This window comes from Rhineura floridana, chromosome 1, assembly GCF_030035675.1.
Source record: "Rhineura floridana isolate rRhiFlo1 chromosome 1, rRhiFlo1.hap2, whole genome shotgun sequence".
Classification (NCBI taxonomy): domain Eukaryota; kingdom Metazoa; phylum Chordata; class Lepidosauria; order Squamata; family Rhineuridae; genus Rhineura; species Rhineura floridana.
In genome coordinates this window covers 322,650,227-322,670,046 of record NC_084480.1, presented here as the reverse complement: position 1 = coordinate 322,670,046, position 19,820 = coordinate 322,650,227, and the positions used below count along the sequence as shown (strand labels likewise).

General features: G+C 56.3%; 1 protein-coding gene across 4 annotated transcripts in view; it reads right to left on the bottom strand.

The window, feature by feature from the left end:
• PLEC (plectin) overlaps window positions 1–16,193 on the bottom strand; it is a 142,896-nt gene extending 126,703 nt beyond the window's left edge. For all 4 annotated transcript variants that reach the window (XM_061607236.1, XM_061607239.1, XM_061607242.1 and 1 more), the window contains exons 1-4: window positions 16,031–16,193; window positions 12,941–12,978; window positions 12,271–12,384; window positions 3,201–3,402 (exon numbers count right to left, since the gene is read on the bottom strand). In XM_061607236.1, coding sequence (XP_061463220.1) covers window positions 3,201–3,402; window positions 12,271–12,384; window positions 12,941–12,978; window positions 16,031–16,178 — 502 coding nt within the window. In that variant the 5' untranslated portion in view covers window positions 16,179–16,193. The remainder of the gene's footprint in view (window positions 1–3,200; window positions 3,403–12,270; window positions 12,385–12,940; window positions 12,979–16,030) is intronic.
• Window positions 16,194–19,820: the final 3,627 nt, after the last annotated feature.

Below are 19,820 nucleotides of genomic sequence, written 5' to 3'. Positions count from 1 at the left end.
AGGGCCTTTTGGCAATAAATTTAATAAATAAATAAATAATAAAGTTATGCATATTGGAGCAAAAAGTCTTAATTTCACACATATGCTCATGGGATCTGAACTGGTGGTGACTGATCAGGAACGAGAGCTTGGGGTCACAATGGATAGCTCAATGAAGCTGTCAACCCGGTGTGCAGCAGCTGTGATGAAAGGCAAATCCCATTCTGTGGATCATTAGGAAACGAATTGAATATAAATCTGCCAATATCATAATGCTGTTGTATAATCTATGGTGAGGCCGCAATTTGGAACACTGTGTACAGTTCTGGTCACCTCACCTCAAAAAGGACATTGTAGGGCTGGAAAAGGCTCAGAAAAGGACAACCAGAATGATCAAGGGGATGGAGTGACTTCCCTATGAGGAAAGGATGGCAGCATTTCCAGCTTTTTCATTTAGAGAAAAGGCGAGTCAGAGGCGACATGATAGAAGTGTATAAAATGATGCATGGCATGGCGAGAGTAGATAACAAGAAGTTTTTCTCTTTCTCTCATAGCACTCCTGGATATCCAATGAAGCTGAATGCTGGGAGAAAAGAAAGTTCTTCTAAACGGAGTGCATAGTTCAGCTATGGAACTCCCTCCCAGAGGACGCAGTGATGGCCACCAACTTGGATGGCTTTCAAAGAGGATTAGACAAATTCACACAGGATAAGCATATTAATGGCTACTAGCCATGCTGGCCACCACTGTCTGAGGCAGTACATTTCTGAATACCCGTTGCTGCAAACTGCAGGAGGGGAGAGTGCTCTTGCACTCAGGTCCTGCTTGCGGGCTTCCTCCATTGCGGCACCTGGTTGGCCACTGTGAGAAGAGGATGCTGGACTGGATGGGCCCCCTTTGACCTGATCCAGCAGGCTCTGCTTATGCCCACAGTGGACCTCTGGTTTCCTGGTTTAGAGTGACACACACTTACTTTTATTATTTTTGAGTGCTCTTTTGTGCCAATCTGGTGTATCAAAATGTTTGCATTTCAAATATATATATACACAGAAAGAGAGAACTTAGGGTGCATGGGTAACTGAGGGGAGGGGGCAGCGACACCCAGTAGGAAGAGATCCCAATAAGCACCTCCTGCTAACGTGGAGGGGAGAAACAGACGGATTTCAGAGGCTTAGACTGGAAAGTGCTCGTGCGTAGACAAGGATACACAAATGCACCCACGGAAACAGCAACCCGTGTACATTATAACACCTGAGTGTGGACACAGCCCAGGAGAGCAAAGGGGAGATGACAGAGGCATGTAAAGTTATGCATGATGGAGGGAAAGAGGACAGGCAGGCGTTTTTCTCCCTCCCTCTCTAGGCGAACCAAATGGGGTCATCCAACAAAGCTGAATATTGGGGGATTCTGGACAGACAGAAGGCAGTCCTTCTCCACACAGTGAAACAATGGAATTCACTCCCACAGGAGGCAGTGAAGGCCTCCACGTTGGATCGCATTAAGTTAGGATTAGACAATTCATGGAAGAGGGTAAGGCTCTCAGTGGCTACTAGCCATGATGGCTATGGTCTACCTCCACAGTCAGAGGCAGTATAATTCTGAATACCTGTTGCTGAGAACTGCAGGAGGGGAGAGGGCTGTTGCACTCAGGTCCTGCATGGGGGCTTCCCAGAGAACGCATCTGGTTGCCCACTGTGAGAACAGGGTGCTGGACCTGGTGCCCCCCTTTGGCCTTATCCAGAAGGAAGGGTCTTCTCATGTGCCAGCTGTCCTCAACCTGGTGCCCTCCAGACGTTGTTGGACTACAACTCCCATCGTCCTTGACTGCTGGCCAAGTGGAAGGCTGGCTGAATGGAAAAACTGGAGACAAAAGAGAGGGGCAAGCTCTGGTGCTGAGTAAAATTTATTGTAGCACTCTACAATAAATTTTATTCGGCACCAGAACTTGCCTCTCTTTTTTGTCTCCAGTTTGGTGCCTGTTCCTTTTTGTTCCTGAATAGGGAAACTGAACTGGGGACAGTTCTTGTTGTTCGTGACCTCCCTGGCACCCACAGTCGCCAATATGACCCTTGCTCCAGAACAGCTGGACCAGCCGGGCTCACAGTCAGCAGAAGTGGAACATGAAGGCAAAAGGCAGCATCTATGCAGCTCCAGATTCAAACCCTCCAAACCTCACAACAGCTCCAGGCAGCAGAAGAGCCAGCATCCAGCCCCACAGGAGGGAGGGTGCTCCTGGCCTGGGCAGCCCCCAGCTCTAGGTTCCAGGTGACCCAGGTGGGGCCACAACAGCACCACCGCAACATATCAACATGCAGAAGGACAGCAGAGAGTTGATAACATCCCTCTGGCATTGCCCAATCCTACAGTCCCATCACAACAGAAGAAAAAGAGAAGCCCTGACGGATCAGGCCAAGAGGGGTCCGCCTAGCTTAGCATCTTGCCTCCAACAGTGGGCAGTGCAATCTGTATGCAGCCTGAAAGCAGACATCCTCCACCAAAGGGCAGCCCCTTGTCTCTGCCCCAGAACGGGAGGCAGCTGTCTGAAACATCTGCCCAGGAAGAGCTCAGCACGAGGGGCCTTCAGCACAGCCTGCTCCGGGGCCACCTTTGGAGAGGCTGCACTGGAGCAAGCAGCTGCTGGCCCCAAGAAGCGGCTTGGCAGACGGCAACTGCACAGCCAACACTCTGCACAACATCCAGCCTGGTCTCAAAAAGATCCTGAGAGACATTTTCAAAGCAAAGTGTCTGTTATTACAGTAGGGATGAACAGACTGCGTTAGTCTTCCTCCTTGCACTTTGGAGGATGAGGGACTTCTTATGGGGGGGGTTGGGGGGGCATCTTGTCATTTTATGCATACTCAGTTTGGATCAATAATAAAATCCTTAAAATAAAATAGAAAGAGACAGGACCACCGCAAGCACCCCTCACCAACATGAGGGTGCCTGGAATGCCCTCTGGCCACACAACAACTGGCAACAACCACCACAACGTGACAGAGGAAGGAACCACAACACCCCCAGAACGGGCAGAGAGAGAGCGACACTGGCTGAAGTCCCACCGGGAGCCCCACACGGCACAGAGCTGCTCACAACGACTCTTGCTGCCCTGGCCTGGATCACACTCAGGATCGCCCCTTGTCCTTGTGCCCAATCCTGCCCAGCCACCTTCCCCAGTCTGCGTCTCCCCTGCCCCCAAGCAGATGCCACCAGCCCCTCCCTACCTGCGATGCGGATGACGGCCCTCTCCGCAGGGTCCAGCACTGTCCCGTTGCCGGAGGCGGCTTTGGTCCTCTTGCTGCGCTGGTGCTTGGGGAGGTTCCAGGGCAGGGTGTCCCCAGGGCTAGGGGAGCCTCCGCTGCTGCCTCCGCTGGAACTCTCCTCCGCCATCTTCGGCTTCTCCTTCCGGCGGGAAGACATCACCTCCTGCAAGGGAGGAACAGAATCAGAAGTGGGGCCAGAGACCGGCCTGGCCTGGCCTGCCCCCACCTGGGCCACCCTCATGTCCGCTACACAGGGCTGGGCGTCCCAGTGGCCAGAGCAAGGGGGCCTGGCGGGGGCTTGGGAAGAGACAAGGGGGGCATCCCGCCCCATCAGCCCACCACCACCTCCTTCCAGCGGAATTCTTGGCCAGGCTCAAATATCTCCACCAGGCTCCTCGGGAGCCGCACCCTGTGCTCAGGCCCCCAGAGCAGAGGAAGAGAAGGGGCTCCCATCTCTCTCACACACAGAGAGAAGGATGGCTGCCCCACCTCACCCCAGCACTTAAAGGCCCCCAGCCTCCAGGCCCAATAGGGGACCCCTGCCAGGGGCCATCACCCAGAATCCTCCTGGCCTGAGAAAGCATGTGACACCTGAGGACCAATCCGTTGCAGAGATTCTGTTTTCCCCCACTCTGGGCAAGTTGGGGGACAGGGGATGGGCGGCAGCAGCAGCAGCCCCAGACTCTCCCTCCCCACCCCCACTTGCGCCAAGCGCCTGGCCTTCAGCACCTGAGTGTGCCCGGGGGCGCAGGCTAAGGGGTTAATGCTTCTGTGGGGGTGGGGGTGGAACTGCAATTGCTCATGCAGCCAGCCCCAAGTGAGAAGCACCCGGCTGGACCTCTGCCAGGTTCAGGGGGCAGGACTTGCCCAGGGGGCAACCCAAGGAACTCTGGGGAGTCAAAGGTGGGCCTCTTGCACCCAAGCCCAAGGCACTAACCACTGAACTGCACTGTTTAAGGCTGAGCTGCCCAGACGGGACCTGTCAAGGCCTGGCCTTTCAGGGGAGTTGGCAGCTCTCTGTAGCCACGCCATCTCCAGTGTGGCGGGACCACAAAATCAGGAATCCTGAGCTGCAATCCTGCAATGCCAGGGGCTCGCCTGGGCACGCTGAGGTCCAGCGGCACAGAGAGTGGCAGGCAGGAGACAGAATATGGCAGCGGCAGCAACTCAGCAGGGGGGAGGCTGCTGGTCTGCTGTCACCCCACACCACAAACTGTTTTCTTTTTAGTTTTAAGTTTTTTATTTTTCAGTTTAAGAAACAAAAATGAACAGTACAAGACCACCTCCTCCAGTCCTTGCACATGGAGGAGACTGGGCAAACGTCCAGAGCACGTTTCAGATATAAAATTTACAGTTTACAAACATAAAAAGGAAGCAGAAGAGACACAAGCAGACAAAACCAATATTCCTTCAAATCTACAGGAGGAGAAGGGAAGGGAAGGCAGAAAAAGAGAAGAGGGGGAACTCCCAAAAAAAGCAGCCCCAGACCCCCAAACAGCAATATTTAATATCTTGGGGGGGGCAAGGAGAACTGCTCGGGAGGATAAGAAATGTCAGAAAAGGGCACTGAGTATCTTCAAATCTGTCCTCCTTAATTAGTCCTCCTCAGTTTGCTGCGTTGAATAAGCTTTTCTGGAAGTGTAAAGTTCCAAATCTCTCCATCGTGAAGAGGGAATTATGATTCCAATGATGTGCTGTTTCCATTTTATCAGCAGCCATTAGGAACACAATCAGAATCTTGTGAGATACTTGGCACATATCTTCAGCAAATATAGATAGCAACATCAACGTGGGATCGAGTGGAAGGATTTAGTTGATCGTTGATATTTCCTGAAAAACTTTGATCCAAAATGATTGAACCACGGGGCAAGTCCACCACATGTGGAAAAAGGTTCCTACCCCATGACAGCCTCTCCCACAAACATTAGAAAATTCAACATTTACCCTACTCAATTTTACTGGTGTAATATACCATCATAAAATAATTTTAAACACAGATTCCTTAATTGTTGCAGAAACTATCTGAACCGATGGTTTACTCCATATTGATTGCCAAATCTTGTCCTCAGTTTCTGTTTCCGGGTCTGCTTCTCACATTTCCTTCAAAGCCCCTTTAGAACCAACAAGCAAGACATAAGCCCTTTATAAATAACAGATTATCCCCCTTTCAAACTTCCTGAGGATATCACACAAAACCAATCCAGTAACAGGCCAGCTTTCCATATTAAAAAGTTAGTAAACTATTGAATTTGTAGCAACTAAAACCAATTAGTTTTAACATCTTTCAACAGAAAGAGGCCCCCATCATCCCTTTGAACCTCCTCAAGCAGCACAACTGAAAACAGCCACCACAGATGTGCAAAACCGCCTCCAGGCCCATCTTGGGTAGGAGAGCTCCACCCCCTTTGCACACCAGCACACACACACCCTTGAGCATAGGTACAGGCAGACTTGCACTCACTCCTTCCCCTATGCTCACCAGCCCATCCCTTGGGACAGGCTGGATCGGGGGGGGGGGGTACGGACAGTCATGTGGGTTAGACTAGATGGCCTGTGGGGCACCCAAACTCAGGCTCCACAAAGAGGCACGCAAAAGCAGTTTGCTTGTCACCACCCGCCCCCTCAGAGCCACGGGTCCAGCCCTGCCCTCAACAGCATCTGGATACAGGCCCTGGCAAGCCCCCCTGCCCACTCCGCTCAGGGCACTTCCTCTAGGGTGACTCACGCCCGCTCTGGGGCACACAGACTCCACTCCCAGCAAAGGGGCAGATCAGCCAAACCTCAAGAGGCAGAAGGAGGCAACAAGCGGGCAGGGCCTGCAGCAGAGGTCTGAGCGAGCAATCCTGATGGAGCCATGATGGGCACAGGCTCCCCAACAAACAGGGGAGTCAGGGCCAGGGCTGAGCAGCAGAGCCCAGGTGAAAACCCCGATGGCAGCATCTCCAGGTAGGGCTGGAGAGTCCCCTGCCTGAAACCTGGAGAGCTGCTGCCTGCCAGGGTTGGGCAATAGGGAGTTCAATCGATGGGTCTGACTGGTATATGGCAGCTCAACGACTCCCCCCATATCCTGGTTCAGAGGGGACCAAAAAGACCTTGAGTCCCCCCCCCCGCCACCAGGCCGCAGCAGATGGGGGGAGGCTAAGCGAGGCCAGCCCTATGGAGCCACACAGGACACAGCGAATTGCAGTGGTGGGCTGCCAGCTTTGATGCCCCCTGGTCTCAGCATGACCCCCTCCAGCCGGGCCAAGGAGCCCCATCACCAAAGGGGCTTGCATCCGTTCAGTCCCCCCACCCACCCTGGTGCCTCCCCAACATCAACGCCCCAAATGCCTCCTGCACTAGAGAGACTGAGGTCAGGCTGCCTCTGCCAGGAAGGAAGGGGGGTGAGTTAACATCTTCCTGGCTGGCTGGCGGGGGGGGGGGGGGCTGACCTGACAGCTTCAGCTCTGCCTGCTGCTCAGCCCTGGACCCAGCTTCAAAGGCACCAACTGGCACCTGCAGAGGATGTGTTGAGTGAGAGCCACCAGAGGTGCAATCAGGACTCATCTCCCAACACTCCCCCCCAAAAGGGCTCCCTCCCCAATGAGCTGCCCCACTTCAGGGTGTGGCCTTTTATCTGTGGGCCCCTCTGCTTTGCCCGGGCTACAAGGGGCTGCTAGTCGGCCATCCGCCCTAGAGGAGGAAGGGAGAAACCAGCTCGGCGGGAGGCCCTAGATGCCGGCTAGACCGGCTGGCCGCGCACACAGGGAACCAGCCCCGCAGGCCAAAGCCCAGGCCCAGCTCCATTAACCGGTTCCTGCGCCGGGGGCCCAGCTCCTCCCCTTCCCCATCCCTAGCAGCACAGGCCCCCTGAGGCTGGGAAGAACTTGCACTGCGGGGACGACTGTGATCCAGACTCCCTGCCCAAGAGCTGCACCTACCCGGGAGGCTCAGGGCCGCCTTCTCCGCGCTGGCGGGTAGTGCCCGGCATAAGCCGAGCAGCCTCCGGGGGCTTCCTAAGCCAGCAGGGGCACCCAGGCAGCCTAGCCCCTCGGCTTTCCAGGGTCACCTGCGCCAGGCCATACTAGCCCAATCCAGAAGGGCGCACAAGGTAGCCCCCACACACACACGTGCGCGCGCGCGCTGCATGGCGGCAGCGGCACAAGCCGGCCAGGGGGCAGCAGCATCCGGGCAGCCCTGGCCCCCTGAGCCTGGCACTTTCCGCCTCATCTGACGAAGGCGGTGGCCCCCTCCGCCCTCCTCTGCCAGCGGATGGCACGGGAGGGGGCACTCACCGTCTCCGTGTGCCTGCGCGCGCGGTGCCGCTCTCCTCCCCGGGACGCATGGCTGTCTACCTTGCAAAGGCTGCCGGAGGACCTGGCCTGGCATGGACAGGGGGCAGCGGGCGGGCGGCAGGCAGCATGGGGAAGGGGCAATCCTGCCGGGGCTCAGCGCCTGGCAAGCGTCACCAAGTGCGCAGCAGCGGCACCAGCAGCCCGGATAAGTCGGGCTTGTCTTAGCAACAACATGCGCCGTTTTTTGCAGCTGAGGCTCCGCCCCTCTGCTCAGCACTGCAGCTCCTGCAGGGAGGGAGGAGGGAGCGAGGGTGGGTGTGCGAGCGAGCAAGTGTGTATCTCGCCTCCCCACCCGCTCAGCACTGAACGGCCTGGCCCGATGAATTATTAACCAGGGTGCGGGCTGGCAGCAAAAAGCGCCCATTCAGCCACACACAATGGAGGGAGCCCAGCCGTCGCGCCCCCGTCGGCCTCACACTCACGCACAAACACCCCCACAGCCCAGGCAGGCAGGCGGCCAGCGGCAGGAGGGCGGGCAGCCTGACCCACGTCAACACCCCCTCGCCTCCCCGCCGGCCGGCCCTGGTCATTCCCAGAGGCCTGGCCCCATTGACTGGCGGGCTGCATTTTTTTCCTGACCCCCCGACCCACAGCGCCCCCCCGCGGAGGCTCCAGCCTTCTCTAACTCGTGGCGCAATTAGAAGACCCGACCGTCTAGCGGGGAGCCCGGAGAAGGGAGGGGCTTCTCCGGGACCAACGGGGGGAGGGGCGCGCCCCCAGCCCGCAGCAGCCGGCATGGCGCCCCACCCTTCCCCACGAGCCCGAGGGAGCGCCCTTCGTCCCTCCCTCCTCGGGCCTGGGGGGCAGCCCTCACGAAGCTTTGGGGCCAGGCCGAGGGGGGGTAGCAGAGCTCAAGAGGAAAGGCCTCCCTTTTCTCCACCCCACCCCTGAAAACAGGACCCCCCTTCCTCCCCCTCCAGCATAAGCTCTCTGCAGGGTGGAGCGGCGCGCGCGCGCGCTGCTTCCCTCCCTTAAAGTGGGGAGGGGAAAGGATCGGGACCGTGGCAGAGATATTTGCGGGGTTTAAGAAATAATTTTTAAGGACCATAAAAGAGACCAGTTAGGTTTGCCCCCGATGCGCGTTAGGCCGCATGAACGGGAGGGGGGGAGGGCTTACTCCAAAGTGACTCCGTCTCTTGGGGGGGGGAAGGCCCCAGTTCCAGGCCTTTCGCCAGCCTAAAAGTCTGGGGGGGCACTAAAAAAGAAGGGGGATTTAATAAGTTTAATTATTTTTTGTAAAAATAATGGGGGGTGGCCCCCCAACCCCAGCTACGGCCCTGCCCAGTTCTTCAAGCGCAAGGCTGGAGTTGCTGTCTCATGATGCCCAGAATATCAGCTGCAGATTCCCTCCCCAGTGCTTTTCAGAACTGCACAACAGTCAGGCGTTCAGCTGGTGCAGCCTTCCCAGCCAGGGACACACTGATGGAGAAACACTGACCCACTAGACATCTGCCTGCTACGCAGCTGCTAAAGGCTCGTGACGCCCCGTCCCTCGTTCCTGCCGGTGCCCTTGGCTCCGCATGCTCGTGACCCCCTTGGCAGTCGGGGATTGCACAGCCACACCGCCAGGGGGCGCCCTTCATCCCAGGCATTTTCGGTGACATCGTCACAGGCCCCCAGAAGCCCCGAGGTGGGCAGGAGGCGTCGGCTAAACCCACAGCGGGCAGCGGTGGCCGATGGCAGCCTGCTTCTCCCACTCTCGGAGAGGCCGGCCGAGCGGGAGGGTCCCTGGTGCTTCTGCAGAGGCCCCACCCCATGCAGAAATGCAAGAGCTGCCCCTGCCCAGCAGCGCCGGCTCCAGCAGAGGAAGGCGGGTCCCCCGACCCAAAGGCCGCCCCACCCGGTGTGAGTTACCTACAGGGCTCCGGAAGCAGCAGCAGGCACAGGGGGCCAGGCAGAGGCGGGCCAAGAGCGGCTGCATCCGAACCCCCAGGAAGGGTTCAGTGCCGCAAAGTGGACGGGCTGCACTGTGGGTCTGCCCAGCCGGAGCAAACCAGCCAGAGCTTAAATGGCAGGGGTCAGGCCTCCCTAAAATCGCAGGGAGGGCGGAGGACCTGTGGCTCTGGCACAGAGAACAAGGCCAGGCTGTCAGGACCCAGTGCCCAGCAGCCCCTCCCTCCCCCCCCCCGCAGCCCTGGGGCAGGCACTCAGCAAGGCTGCGTGGCTGTGCCCGGCTGGCACTCTGCCCCTCTGAGAGAGGGCCTGGCAGGCGTTGGGGCAGAGCAGAGGCCGCAAGCGGAGGGGAATGGCTGGAGAGGGGCCGATGAGCGGGGTGGGGATGGAGCAAGGCTCTTGGGAAGGTCCTTCCTGACCTCTCTTTGTCTGCCACACCCAGAGTGGATGTGAAAGGGTGAGCCCAGGGAGGCTTTGGCCTGCAGCACAAGGTGGCTCACCACTTGATTTCCACAACTAGCAAAACAGCCGTAGCCAGAGGCCCAGAGGAGGGTGCCCTTCCCTGTGGTGCAAGCTAGCCAGGCAGGCCAGCTCAGTTGCCAACACAGCAAGGCTTGCACAGGAGACAGTCATGGTGGATCTTGCCCATGTCAGGTACCCACTCAGCTAGCAACCATGTGTAGCCCCCAAATTACTCCAATATCCCCAAACAGCTTCCCACATGCACATCCCAGCTTCTCCTCTCTGTCCCTTGCAAGCCCCCTCCCCAACCCCTCTTCTCAAGGGTAGCCAATGTGATGCCCTCCAGATGCTGTTGGACTACAACTCCCATCATGCCTGACCATTGGCCATCCTGGGCCTGCTGGGAGTTGGAGCTGAGCCACAGCTAGAGGGTGCCAGCCACTAGGATTGCCCCTCCCCCTACCCCCCACACTCAGATGCGGAATGCATTAGGGTACTTTTCCTCCTCTGCAAGATGAACAAGGGGAGGGGGGGCTCTGCTCAACCCAAAAGCTGGAGGGTAGATCTACCAGCACCCCCTCCCACACTGTGCAGCTGTGGCAAGTCCCCAGTACAGGAGAGTCACCTTAACTCTGCCCAGGAGGCCTTTGCAGTCTCTGACACAATCAGCTCACAGCCCACCCCCAAATTCATGAAGGGGTAAACCAGAATTTCGAGGGAGCTGAATAGGTGACCTCCCATCCCACCCCAGGCAAGACGAGGGGCTTTTCTTACAGACAGTACCACATTTATTCTATCCTGGGGCTGGTGGTGCCGGAGAAAAAGGAGGGGTCCCGAGCAGGCAGATGGATCCTGTACCCCCAGGACACAGGCAAACCCCCAGAAAGTATTCTCATGGGAAGAGGAGGAGAAGGGGCTGTATTTGTTGGAAGTGGGGCAAGAGCAACTCCTGTTTGGGGTCTTGTGTTTGCATTCCAGAAGGGAGATAGAGTCAGGGTCCTCCAGCCAGCTAGGCTTGCTACCTTCACCTGTGTTCTTCTCTGCCTAACGTCCTTTGTAAACTGATATGCTCCTCAGGGAAGCTGACCTGCCCCGCTTCCTTTGTCTTCTTTGACTGTAGGAGGAGAGAGGAGACACCTTCGTCTTTGCTCTCTCCTGAGCCATGAGGGCAATGCCCAGATGTGGGCATTGCGCCTCCCACTTAGTTAGCTAGTTAGAACTAGGTATGCCTTTCCTATGAGAGCCAGTGTGGTGTAGTGTTAAGGTGTTGGACTACGACCTGGGAGACCAGGGTTTGAATCCCCACACAGCCATGAAGCTCACTGGGTGACCTTGGGCCAGTCGCTGCCTCTCAGCCTCAGAGGAAGGCAATGGGAAACCCCCTCTGAAAACTGCTTGCCATGAAAACCCTATTCATACGGTCCCCATAAGTCGGGATCAACTTGAAGGCAGTCCAACACACACACACACACACACACACACACACACACACACACACACACACACACACACACACACACACACACACACACACACACACACACACACACACACACACACACACACACACACACACACACACACACACACACACACACACACACACACACACACACACACACACACACACACACACACACACACACACACACACACACACACACACACACACACACACACACACACACACACACACACACACACACACACACACACACACACACACACACCTTTCCTATCTACTATGTATTTCTATACATAAAGTAGCTTTTAAAAGTATAATTTTACCAAGTCTTGTGATTTAAATGCAGGGTACAAGCCTGCTGCTTAAGTGAATACACGCACTGTCACACATGCAGCTCAGACCGCTGAGTTTCTCTGCACACGCGTAACAGGGTTCACCATCAGCCGCCCTTGAACAGGAACTTCCTTCAGCCTCTGATCTATTTGCATGCCAACAGGAACCTTTGCAAGACTGGGGCCGCTTGATTCGCCTTCATTCTGGGATGATTGCCTAGACCTAGAGTCCCAACGTGGTGCATGAGGGCACCATGGCACTTTCAGAAACCTCCTTGCGAAGGCACTTGGTCCCTCCTAATGATAATATTTATTTCATATTTAGGTGGTGGTTTCTTTCCTTGCTTTCCTTTGGTCTGCCTGTTAGTTTGTGGAAGATTTTTTTGGTCTATGTTTTATTTGCTAGAGTGAGAGTAGATGTTTTGCCTGTTGTGGATTTTTCAGGGTGGTGGTGGAGGGATTCTGGAGATCACGTTTTCTTCTGTAAAAATGGGCATTTTGTGGTGCACATGGCAGTCCCTTCGATTTCCCAATAGGCTCCTTACCTGCCGCCGCTTTGTTGCTGCTGCAAGAGGCACAGAGTCTAGGCCGGAGGGGAGGACCTCCTCCCTCTTCCGGCTGTGGGGGGTCTTTGCTTTTGCAGTCTTCTTCCGGCGCTTCTGGGGGAGACAAAGAGGAGAAGGCCTGTGGAGCTGCAGCCAACGGAGGGGCCAAAGGGCCCCACACCCCAGCCCTACAGCGCCCCCAGGTGGCAGAGTGTAGAAGTGTCCCAGGGCAGCTGCGTGCCAGTCTGTGGTGGGTGGTTCGCTTATTGTTCTTCTTCTTCCCCCAACCAAGAGCCCTTTGTTCTCACTGCTACTGTGAGAAGGAAAAGTGACTCCCCCTGTCAAGTGCCCGAACAATGAGGGCTTTGAGGACTCCCCGGCCAGCCGCCAGCCAGGATGGAAGAACTGCTGCCTGCAGTCCCCAGGGCCACAGGCTGCAAAGCAGCAGGACAGCGTGCACCAAGAAGGATGCTTTTGGGACAGATTAGGGCAGGAGGACAGGCTCGCAGGCAGAAGGAGAGGCGACTAGCCAAAGGCACCAGTGTGCAAGCTGGAGGGCACCTAATGGGCTCCTAGCTACAGTCATGGGGCTCCAGAGGCAGCAAAGCCCTGGGCTTCCCTGAGGATCCCCAAGGGGGAGGGTACAAGGCAGACGCGCGACGAGACTCACCTCTGCAAGGACCTTTGCTGCCCCCAGGTGCTGCTGTCCTGGAACAAGCAGAGAGAGGAGCAGAGAGTTAGAGATGAGGCGAGGAGGGCAAAGGGACCCCTCAAGCAGGGGGCAGGCAGGAAATCAGATCAGAAGAAGGCAGCGGAGCTCAGGGGAGCCTTTCCCTACTAGGGATATTAAGAAGGCCTCTCTGTGGTCATTCAGGCAAGGACTCTCTGTTTTGCTTTTGTGTTTTCTGGCCAGGCGACAGTTCGTTTTGGGCACTAAACAAACAGCAGCATTATAAAAAGAACAATGCAATATTTTATTATCCACCTGGCCAAACAAGCAACAGGCTGCGGAACAGCACACCACAAGAAATCAGCTATCACTGATATCAAGAGGGCCTCAGCAATCCTGCATTCAAAATGGGGATAAAAAGGCTGGTCTTCTGGATTTTATTCCAGTTTTATTCCAGAATAATTCATCCAGAACAACTGGCACTGCCTAGTTCTGTCTTCACAGTGTTTTATTGTAAACCACCTTGACACCATTCTTTATGAAGGGCAGCATATACATTGCCCAAATAAGCACGAGCTCTGAAGAACATCAGAAGAGCCCCAAAGCTGGATCAGGCCAATGGGGACCCATCTAGTCCAGCATCCTGTTCTTGCAATGGCCAACCAGGTGTCCCAATTGGAAGACCAAAGAACACTCTCCTTACTTGTAATTTCCAGCAACTAGTATTCAGAGGCACACTGCCTTCAATAGGTGGAAGAATGATTTTTAGGCCTGATTTCTGTAAAGGTGTGATCCCAATATAATTCCAAAATCCGAGTGCAGATAGTCCTTCAGCTATTACAGTCTAGGTTCATGGGGATGGGCTAGCCATTTGAACAGAACTATTGGACACCATAAACAGATTAAAGCATTTATTATAAAAGTAATTGTCCCTAATACAGAATTAATAAGATGAAAGGTTACCAGCACTAGATCAATATATATACTCAAGACAATCCAGAGCATCTTAGAATGACGAGACCCCACGTGAAGATGTTTTATGCCCCTGGAGGTGGGACCTCTCAGATTCCAAAGAGAAGACCCCAATCATGCACTTCATCGAATATCCTTTCCAATTGCCCTTGCCAAGTGCAGTGTCACCAATAAGGCAAGCGTCTAGGGATCTTCCTGGTTCAGCACAAATGCACATGTCACCTATGACCCCAGTCCCCTGCTCTTGCAAGGGCTGTTATTCATATTCAGGAGCAACCATACTTCCCTGTTCTTGTGCCTATGCAAAGTGTTCCAGACATAAACCATGTTGAAACTAAGCAGTTTCCTTTTCCTCAGGTCCAAATGTGTATTTTGTGTGTGTGTGTGTGTGTGTGTGTGTGTACACACCCATGTTTTTTCACTGGCCGTACCAGGATGTTGCCAGATGTCTAGTTTATTTTGGGGAGCTGGTCTTCTCTTCTTTTAAATTCAGCCATTTCTCTTGCAAGCAAAACCTTAGCCATTAGTTCATCCAAAATCCCTGGATCAAATCTTATCAGACATTAGCCTGATACGAATAATGGGGTTCAGTGCTCCTACAAGCTGGAGGCAGAGCATAGTCAGCATGGCTAGTAGCCTTTCATAGCCATATTGCCCATGAATTCGTCTAATCCTCTTTTAAAGCCATCCAAGTTGGTGGCCATCGCTGCCTCCTCTGGGAGCAAATCCCACAGTTTAACCATGTGCCGTGTGTCTGTCCTGATCCTCCCAACATTCAGCTTCATTACATGTCTCTGAATTCTAGCGTTATGAGGGAGAAAAACTTCATCTCTACCTGCTTTCTCCATGCCATGCGTGATTTTATACCCTTTTTCATGTCGCCTCTGACCAACCTTTTCTCCAAACTAAAAAGCCCCAAATGCTGCACCCTTTCCTCATAGGGAAGTCGCTCCATCCCCTTGATCATCCTGCTTGCCCTCTTCTGAGCCTTTTCCAGCTCTACAGTATTCTTTTCGAGGTGAGGTGACAAGAACTGTACACAGTATTCCAAATGCGGCCGCACCATAGATTTATACAATGGCATTACGATATCGGCAGTTTTATTTTCAAGCCATTTCCTATTTATCTCTAGCGTGGGATTTGCCTTTGTCATAGCTGCCGCACACTGGGTCGACACCTTCATCGAGCTGTCCACTACGACCCCAAGGTCTCATTCCTGGTCAGTCAGTGCCAGTTCAGACCCCATAAGCGTATATGTGAAATGAGGAATTTTTTTGCCCCATGTGTATCACATTACACTTGCTGACATTTTTTGCCATTTTAATGTCCAAAATCCTCACAATCCCTTTTTGTATTGTTCATCAACACCAACTATTATCTTTGACTCTGGATGAATTAACCCAGCAACTGGGGTGGGGGTGGGGGGAGAGAAGTGGCCTAATGCCCATTTGGCCCACCATCCTGTTCTCAGTGGCCAACCAGCTGCCCCCGTGGGAAAAGTGGGAGCCCTTTCTCCTTCCACGATGCCAGTTGCTCTGTGGGATAACTTAAATCTGCTGCATACTTGAAACGAACTAATAACGCAAATGAGCGGTGCCTGTCATTTTCCTCAAGGGATAGTGGCTTCTTGACTGTGATAAAAGGGCAGTGGAGGGGAGCTTGGTAGCGTGGTCCAGTGGTGTGAGCTGGATCTCAGTGAAAGTCTGCGGCCCAGTCACATCAGTAAAATGGGCATCATAATAATGACCCTCCATATCTGGGGTGCTGGAGACAAGAGCAAGGATAGGGAGGCCTCCAAAAGCCTTTGGCCTGGCGGGGAGTCAGGCCAGGCCAACGTAGCAGCCCGGGTGAGCCTGCAGAACCAGAGGCAAAGTCCTCCGCCCCGTCTATTGCTCAGTCCCCAGATTTCTTCGAGGGGGAGGGGCTGCCGCATCACATCCACATCTGTTTCAGCCCCCCCCGCAGCCGCCCGCAACACAACGCAAAGCAAAGGAGCAAAAGCCCCCAAGGGAGGGACCTCCTGCCTCCCTCCCAGCAAGCCCCCTCGCCCCCCGTCTGCCAGCCGCAGAGCGAAGCCTTCCCCTTGCCCGGGGGCGGGGGGGGCGGGCCAGCACCTACCTGCCCAGAGACTGGGGGGTCGCCGTCCCCGCAGGGAGCAGAGCAGGAAGAGAGCCCAGACCCCGACGGAGCCCAGCACCAGGCCAGTGACCCAGGCCACGCGGAGCCAGGCAGGATCGCTCAGTGCCCACGGGCTCAAAGAGGCCATAGTGTGCTCGGCCCAGCCCAGCCCAGCCGCGCCACGCCACGCCACTGCCTGGGAGCGAGGGAGGGAGCGAGGGAGGGTGTGCCGGCAGCCCCGTTAACCCTCGCTGCCCGCCCGCCTGGCCTGTCCGCCGCTGGCCCAGATGGCTTCCAGATGTGCGCCGGCCCTCCCACTCGCTCCCCGCGGCCGGGCCTCCCTGTGAGTCAGCGAGGAGGCCAGGCCCGTCCCCGCCGCGGGAGCCGAACTGCCGGGCGCAGGGGGCTCGGAGCAGCCCCGCCTGGCTCTCCTTTCCGCGGGGTCCCCGAGTCCTTCTTGGACCCAGCCCCCAAAGCGGAGACGCGCCCCAGAAGAGGGACCCGCGCGAACGTGACTTATTGCCCCCCGGGAGGAGCTGCCTGCCCCGCCGCCGCCCTGTCTCCTTCCGCAGGGGGCTCTCCGGGGAGAAGCGCCGGGGGGCAAAAGCCCCCCGGCCCACTCACGGCACTTGCGGCCCCGCAGGATCCCCAGCCGGGCTTCCCGGGCGCTCCCCTCCTTTTTAACTGCCTCTGGATGCAGATGTCAAAACAAAAGCAGTCCCTGTTTTCGATAATGAAGGCTGGGCTGACTGACCTGCCTCCAACACCCAATGCTGCCTTCAGCAAAAAGGAGAAATGACTCTAGTCCCTAGGAAGGTTTATGTGGCTGGCGTGAATTCGGAAACGTGTCTAGGAACATGGAGTGCTGCAGGGCTGCTTCACATGTGCTTTTCCTGCCTGGCATCACGTGAGGGGCATCGGCCGGTTGGAACGTTTCCTCTGTGGGAAAGCAAAATCTCCCTGCATAGAGAAACACAGCATGTCAAGGAGAATGCTGAGTTGTAACCTGCCTGCGTTTTCTGCATGAAGGATTCCTCGCTCCGCTTTGGAGAGCGTTCAGACTTCGCGAGGCAGCCTGCCCCGCTTGCATTCTGCAGCGCCTATCCACTGCCCCTGCATCCTGCCTCTGCTGGCAGGGGACGGCAGGCGGGCACCGGACGGAGGTCATAGTTCTGGCTTGCAATTACACAAGTGGCAGCAGAGGTGCCAACTGAGTCCAGAGGAAAGTCCTCCCCCCGCCCGCCATCATCCAAGGCCCAGCTCTCACACGACAGAGCCTGCAACACCCGAGTAGACCCAGCTAGACTCCTGGAGTAATGAGCCAGGCTTCCTCTGCTGCAACAGGCAGAGCGTTGTCGTTGTTGTTTTTGGTAGCGGACACTCACTGTTGTGATGTTGAAGATGATCCCCTCAAGGGCATTTTCAGCCTGCTCAGTTCTTGGCCATCCTTACTTCAACACCTTTGTAAGGTGGAGGGTCATTATATCCCCACTTTACAGCTGGGGAACTGAGGCAGGCCGCTATCTGTGGCTGGAGAGCAGTGTTCTCCTGTGATTGGAACCCAATGCCCTGTGCCAAAAGGGGCAGTGGCAGGCAGCCTGGCGCACTGCCACCATCACCGTCTCGGCTGCCCCTCACCCAGCGCACAGAGGCCATCCGTTTCACACACACCCAGCCAGGAAGACCGGCAGGACACAAAGCTATCTTCTTGGAGGCCGCCAAGGCCTGTTTTTGAACCCAGAAGGGGCAGCAGCAGCAGCAGCAGCAGCAGCACGAGGAGTTTCGTCTGCTTGGGGTGGGGCGTCATCTTGTAGCAAAGAACTAGTGCCTGGGCTTCCTTCCTCCTCCCTCCCAATCCCTTTTCCTTTTGTGTCATGTCTTTTAGATTGCAAGCCTAAGGACAGGGACTGTCCTGTTAGTGATCTTTTGTAAGCTGCTTTGGGAGCCTGTTTTGGCTGCAGAGCGGGGTAAAAATGCTGCAAGTAAATACTGAAAATCATTTTGGCACGCCGCAATTTAAAAAGCGGCCCTTTCGCTGCGTCAGCGGCTGTTAGGCAAGCTCTCCCGTGGCAGAGAAGTCGGAAGGGGAAGCGGTAGGGGAGGCGGACGGGGACGTCCACGCTCCCACCTGGCCCTGCCTGAAGAGGGCGCCCGTGAGAAGCGCCGGGGGCGACGGCGGCAGGCAGCGGATCCAAGGCAGCCCTCCCCGTGTGCGCTACACGACGGGCCCCTCGCACTGTCTCGTCGGCGCCTGTGCAGGGGAGGAGGAGGCGCCCAACGCTGTCTCAGGCCAAAGGGGGGCCTCGCAGTCCCGCAGCCTGGCCTCCCATCGGCCCACCAGTGCTCCTGCGGGAAGCCCTTCCAGCACCGGCCCCGACACGGCCCTCTCCCCGCTGGCGATCCGTCTTCCGACCCCTCCCGGAGTTGGTCTCGTCCTCTTTTCAAGCCCTCCAAGGGGTGGCGGTCGATGCCTCCCCAGGAGCGAATCCCCCCCCCCGGCAACCCTGCCCGGGCTGAAGGAGCATCTCCTCGTCGTCGGCGCTGCTTCTTCCAGCGCTCCGCTCCCTTGGAAGTCCGCCAGCTCCGCTGTTATGCGCGGGGGACCCTTTCTCTCCCACGCAGAGGCTCTGTCGGACTCCTCGTCGCTGTTTCCTGAACTGAAAAGCCCCACACGGTGTGAACAGGAGCGGCTGGGGTTGCGGAGGCGACCTCCCGGTAGGCAGTGCTGTCACTCCCAGTGACCGGAGAGGGAAAGGGACGGTTAGGCCGCGGCGGCTCCTCTGGGGCTGCGCCCAGCCTCGCCACCCTCTACGCCGCACCGTCCTGTCGGCAAACAGCGGAGAGACGACAGCGGCGGAGAGGCCGACTCCAGGGCACCCCCGACCCGGCTGCAGCCTCTCCTCCCGGCGGGAAGTTCCTCCACCCCCTGCATCGCGTGGAGCCCCTTTTCTGCAGCCCCTTTTCCAGCGCTACAACCTCCTTTTTGCACGAACACGGAGTGGTGTTCAATGCTAGTCCTACTCAGAGTAGACCCATGTGAAGTTAACAGACACGCCTAACTTTGGTTCATTCATTTACTTATTACATTTATATACCGCCCCACAGCCGAAGCTCTCTGGGAGGTTTACAACAATTAAAAACATTAAAAACAAACAAATAAATTTAAAAACGTTTTTAAAAAAGCATTTTAACAACACATGCTAAAATGCCTGGGAAGAGGAAAGTCTTGACCTGGCCCTGAAAAGATAACAGTGTTGGCGCCAGGTGCACCCAATGAATTGCATTGGGCTTGTTCCCCACCACGCAAGAGACACCCGGTCTCCGCGTTGCGACCCCCAGGAGGGCACCGCCAGGTGGGGGCGAGGGGGCTTCTCTCCAAACCCTCCCCACGCCAGGCTTTCCTTCGTCGTCGTTCCCCGGCTGGCCGCGGAGGAGGGGCTCTGGTCCCAGTGAGACGCCGGTCGTTGAGAGGAAAACCCTATAAAGGGGGGGGAATGATCCTGCTCTGATACTGCCCGGCCTTGGGGACAGAGGAGGGGGGTAGAAGAGCCAGGGGCTGGACTCCGAGCGCTGGTCTGGGGGGCGAAGGCAGGAGGCATAAGGGGTCGGCAGGCTGAAATGGTCCCCGGCGCTGCGCCCGCGCTTGGTGCGGGGGAAAAGGGCCGCCTCGTGCGGGCTTCCCCAGCCCAGCTACGCAAGGAGAGGGAACGGAAAGAGCCCGTCCGCTTCGGCCCTCCGGAAAGCGAAAGCACGCCTGCCCCTCCTCCGCCCGCCCCTTGGAGGAGCTGCT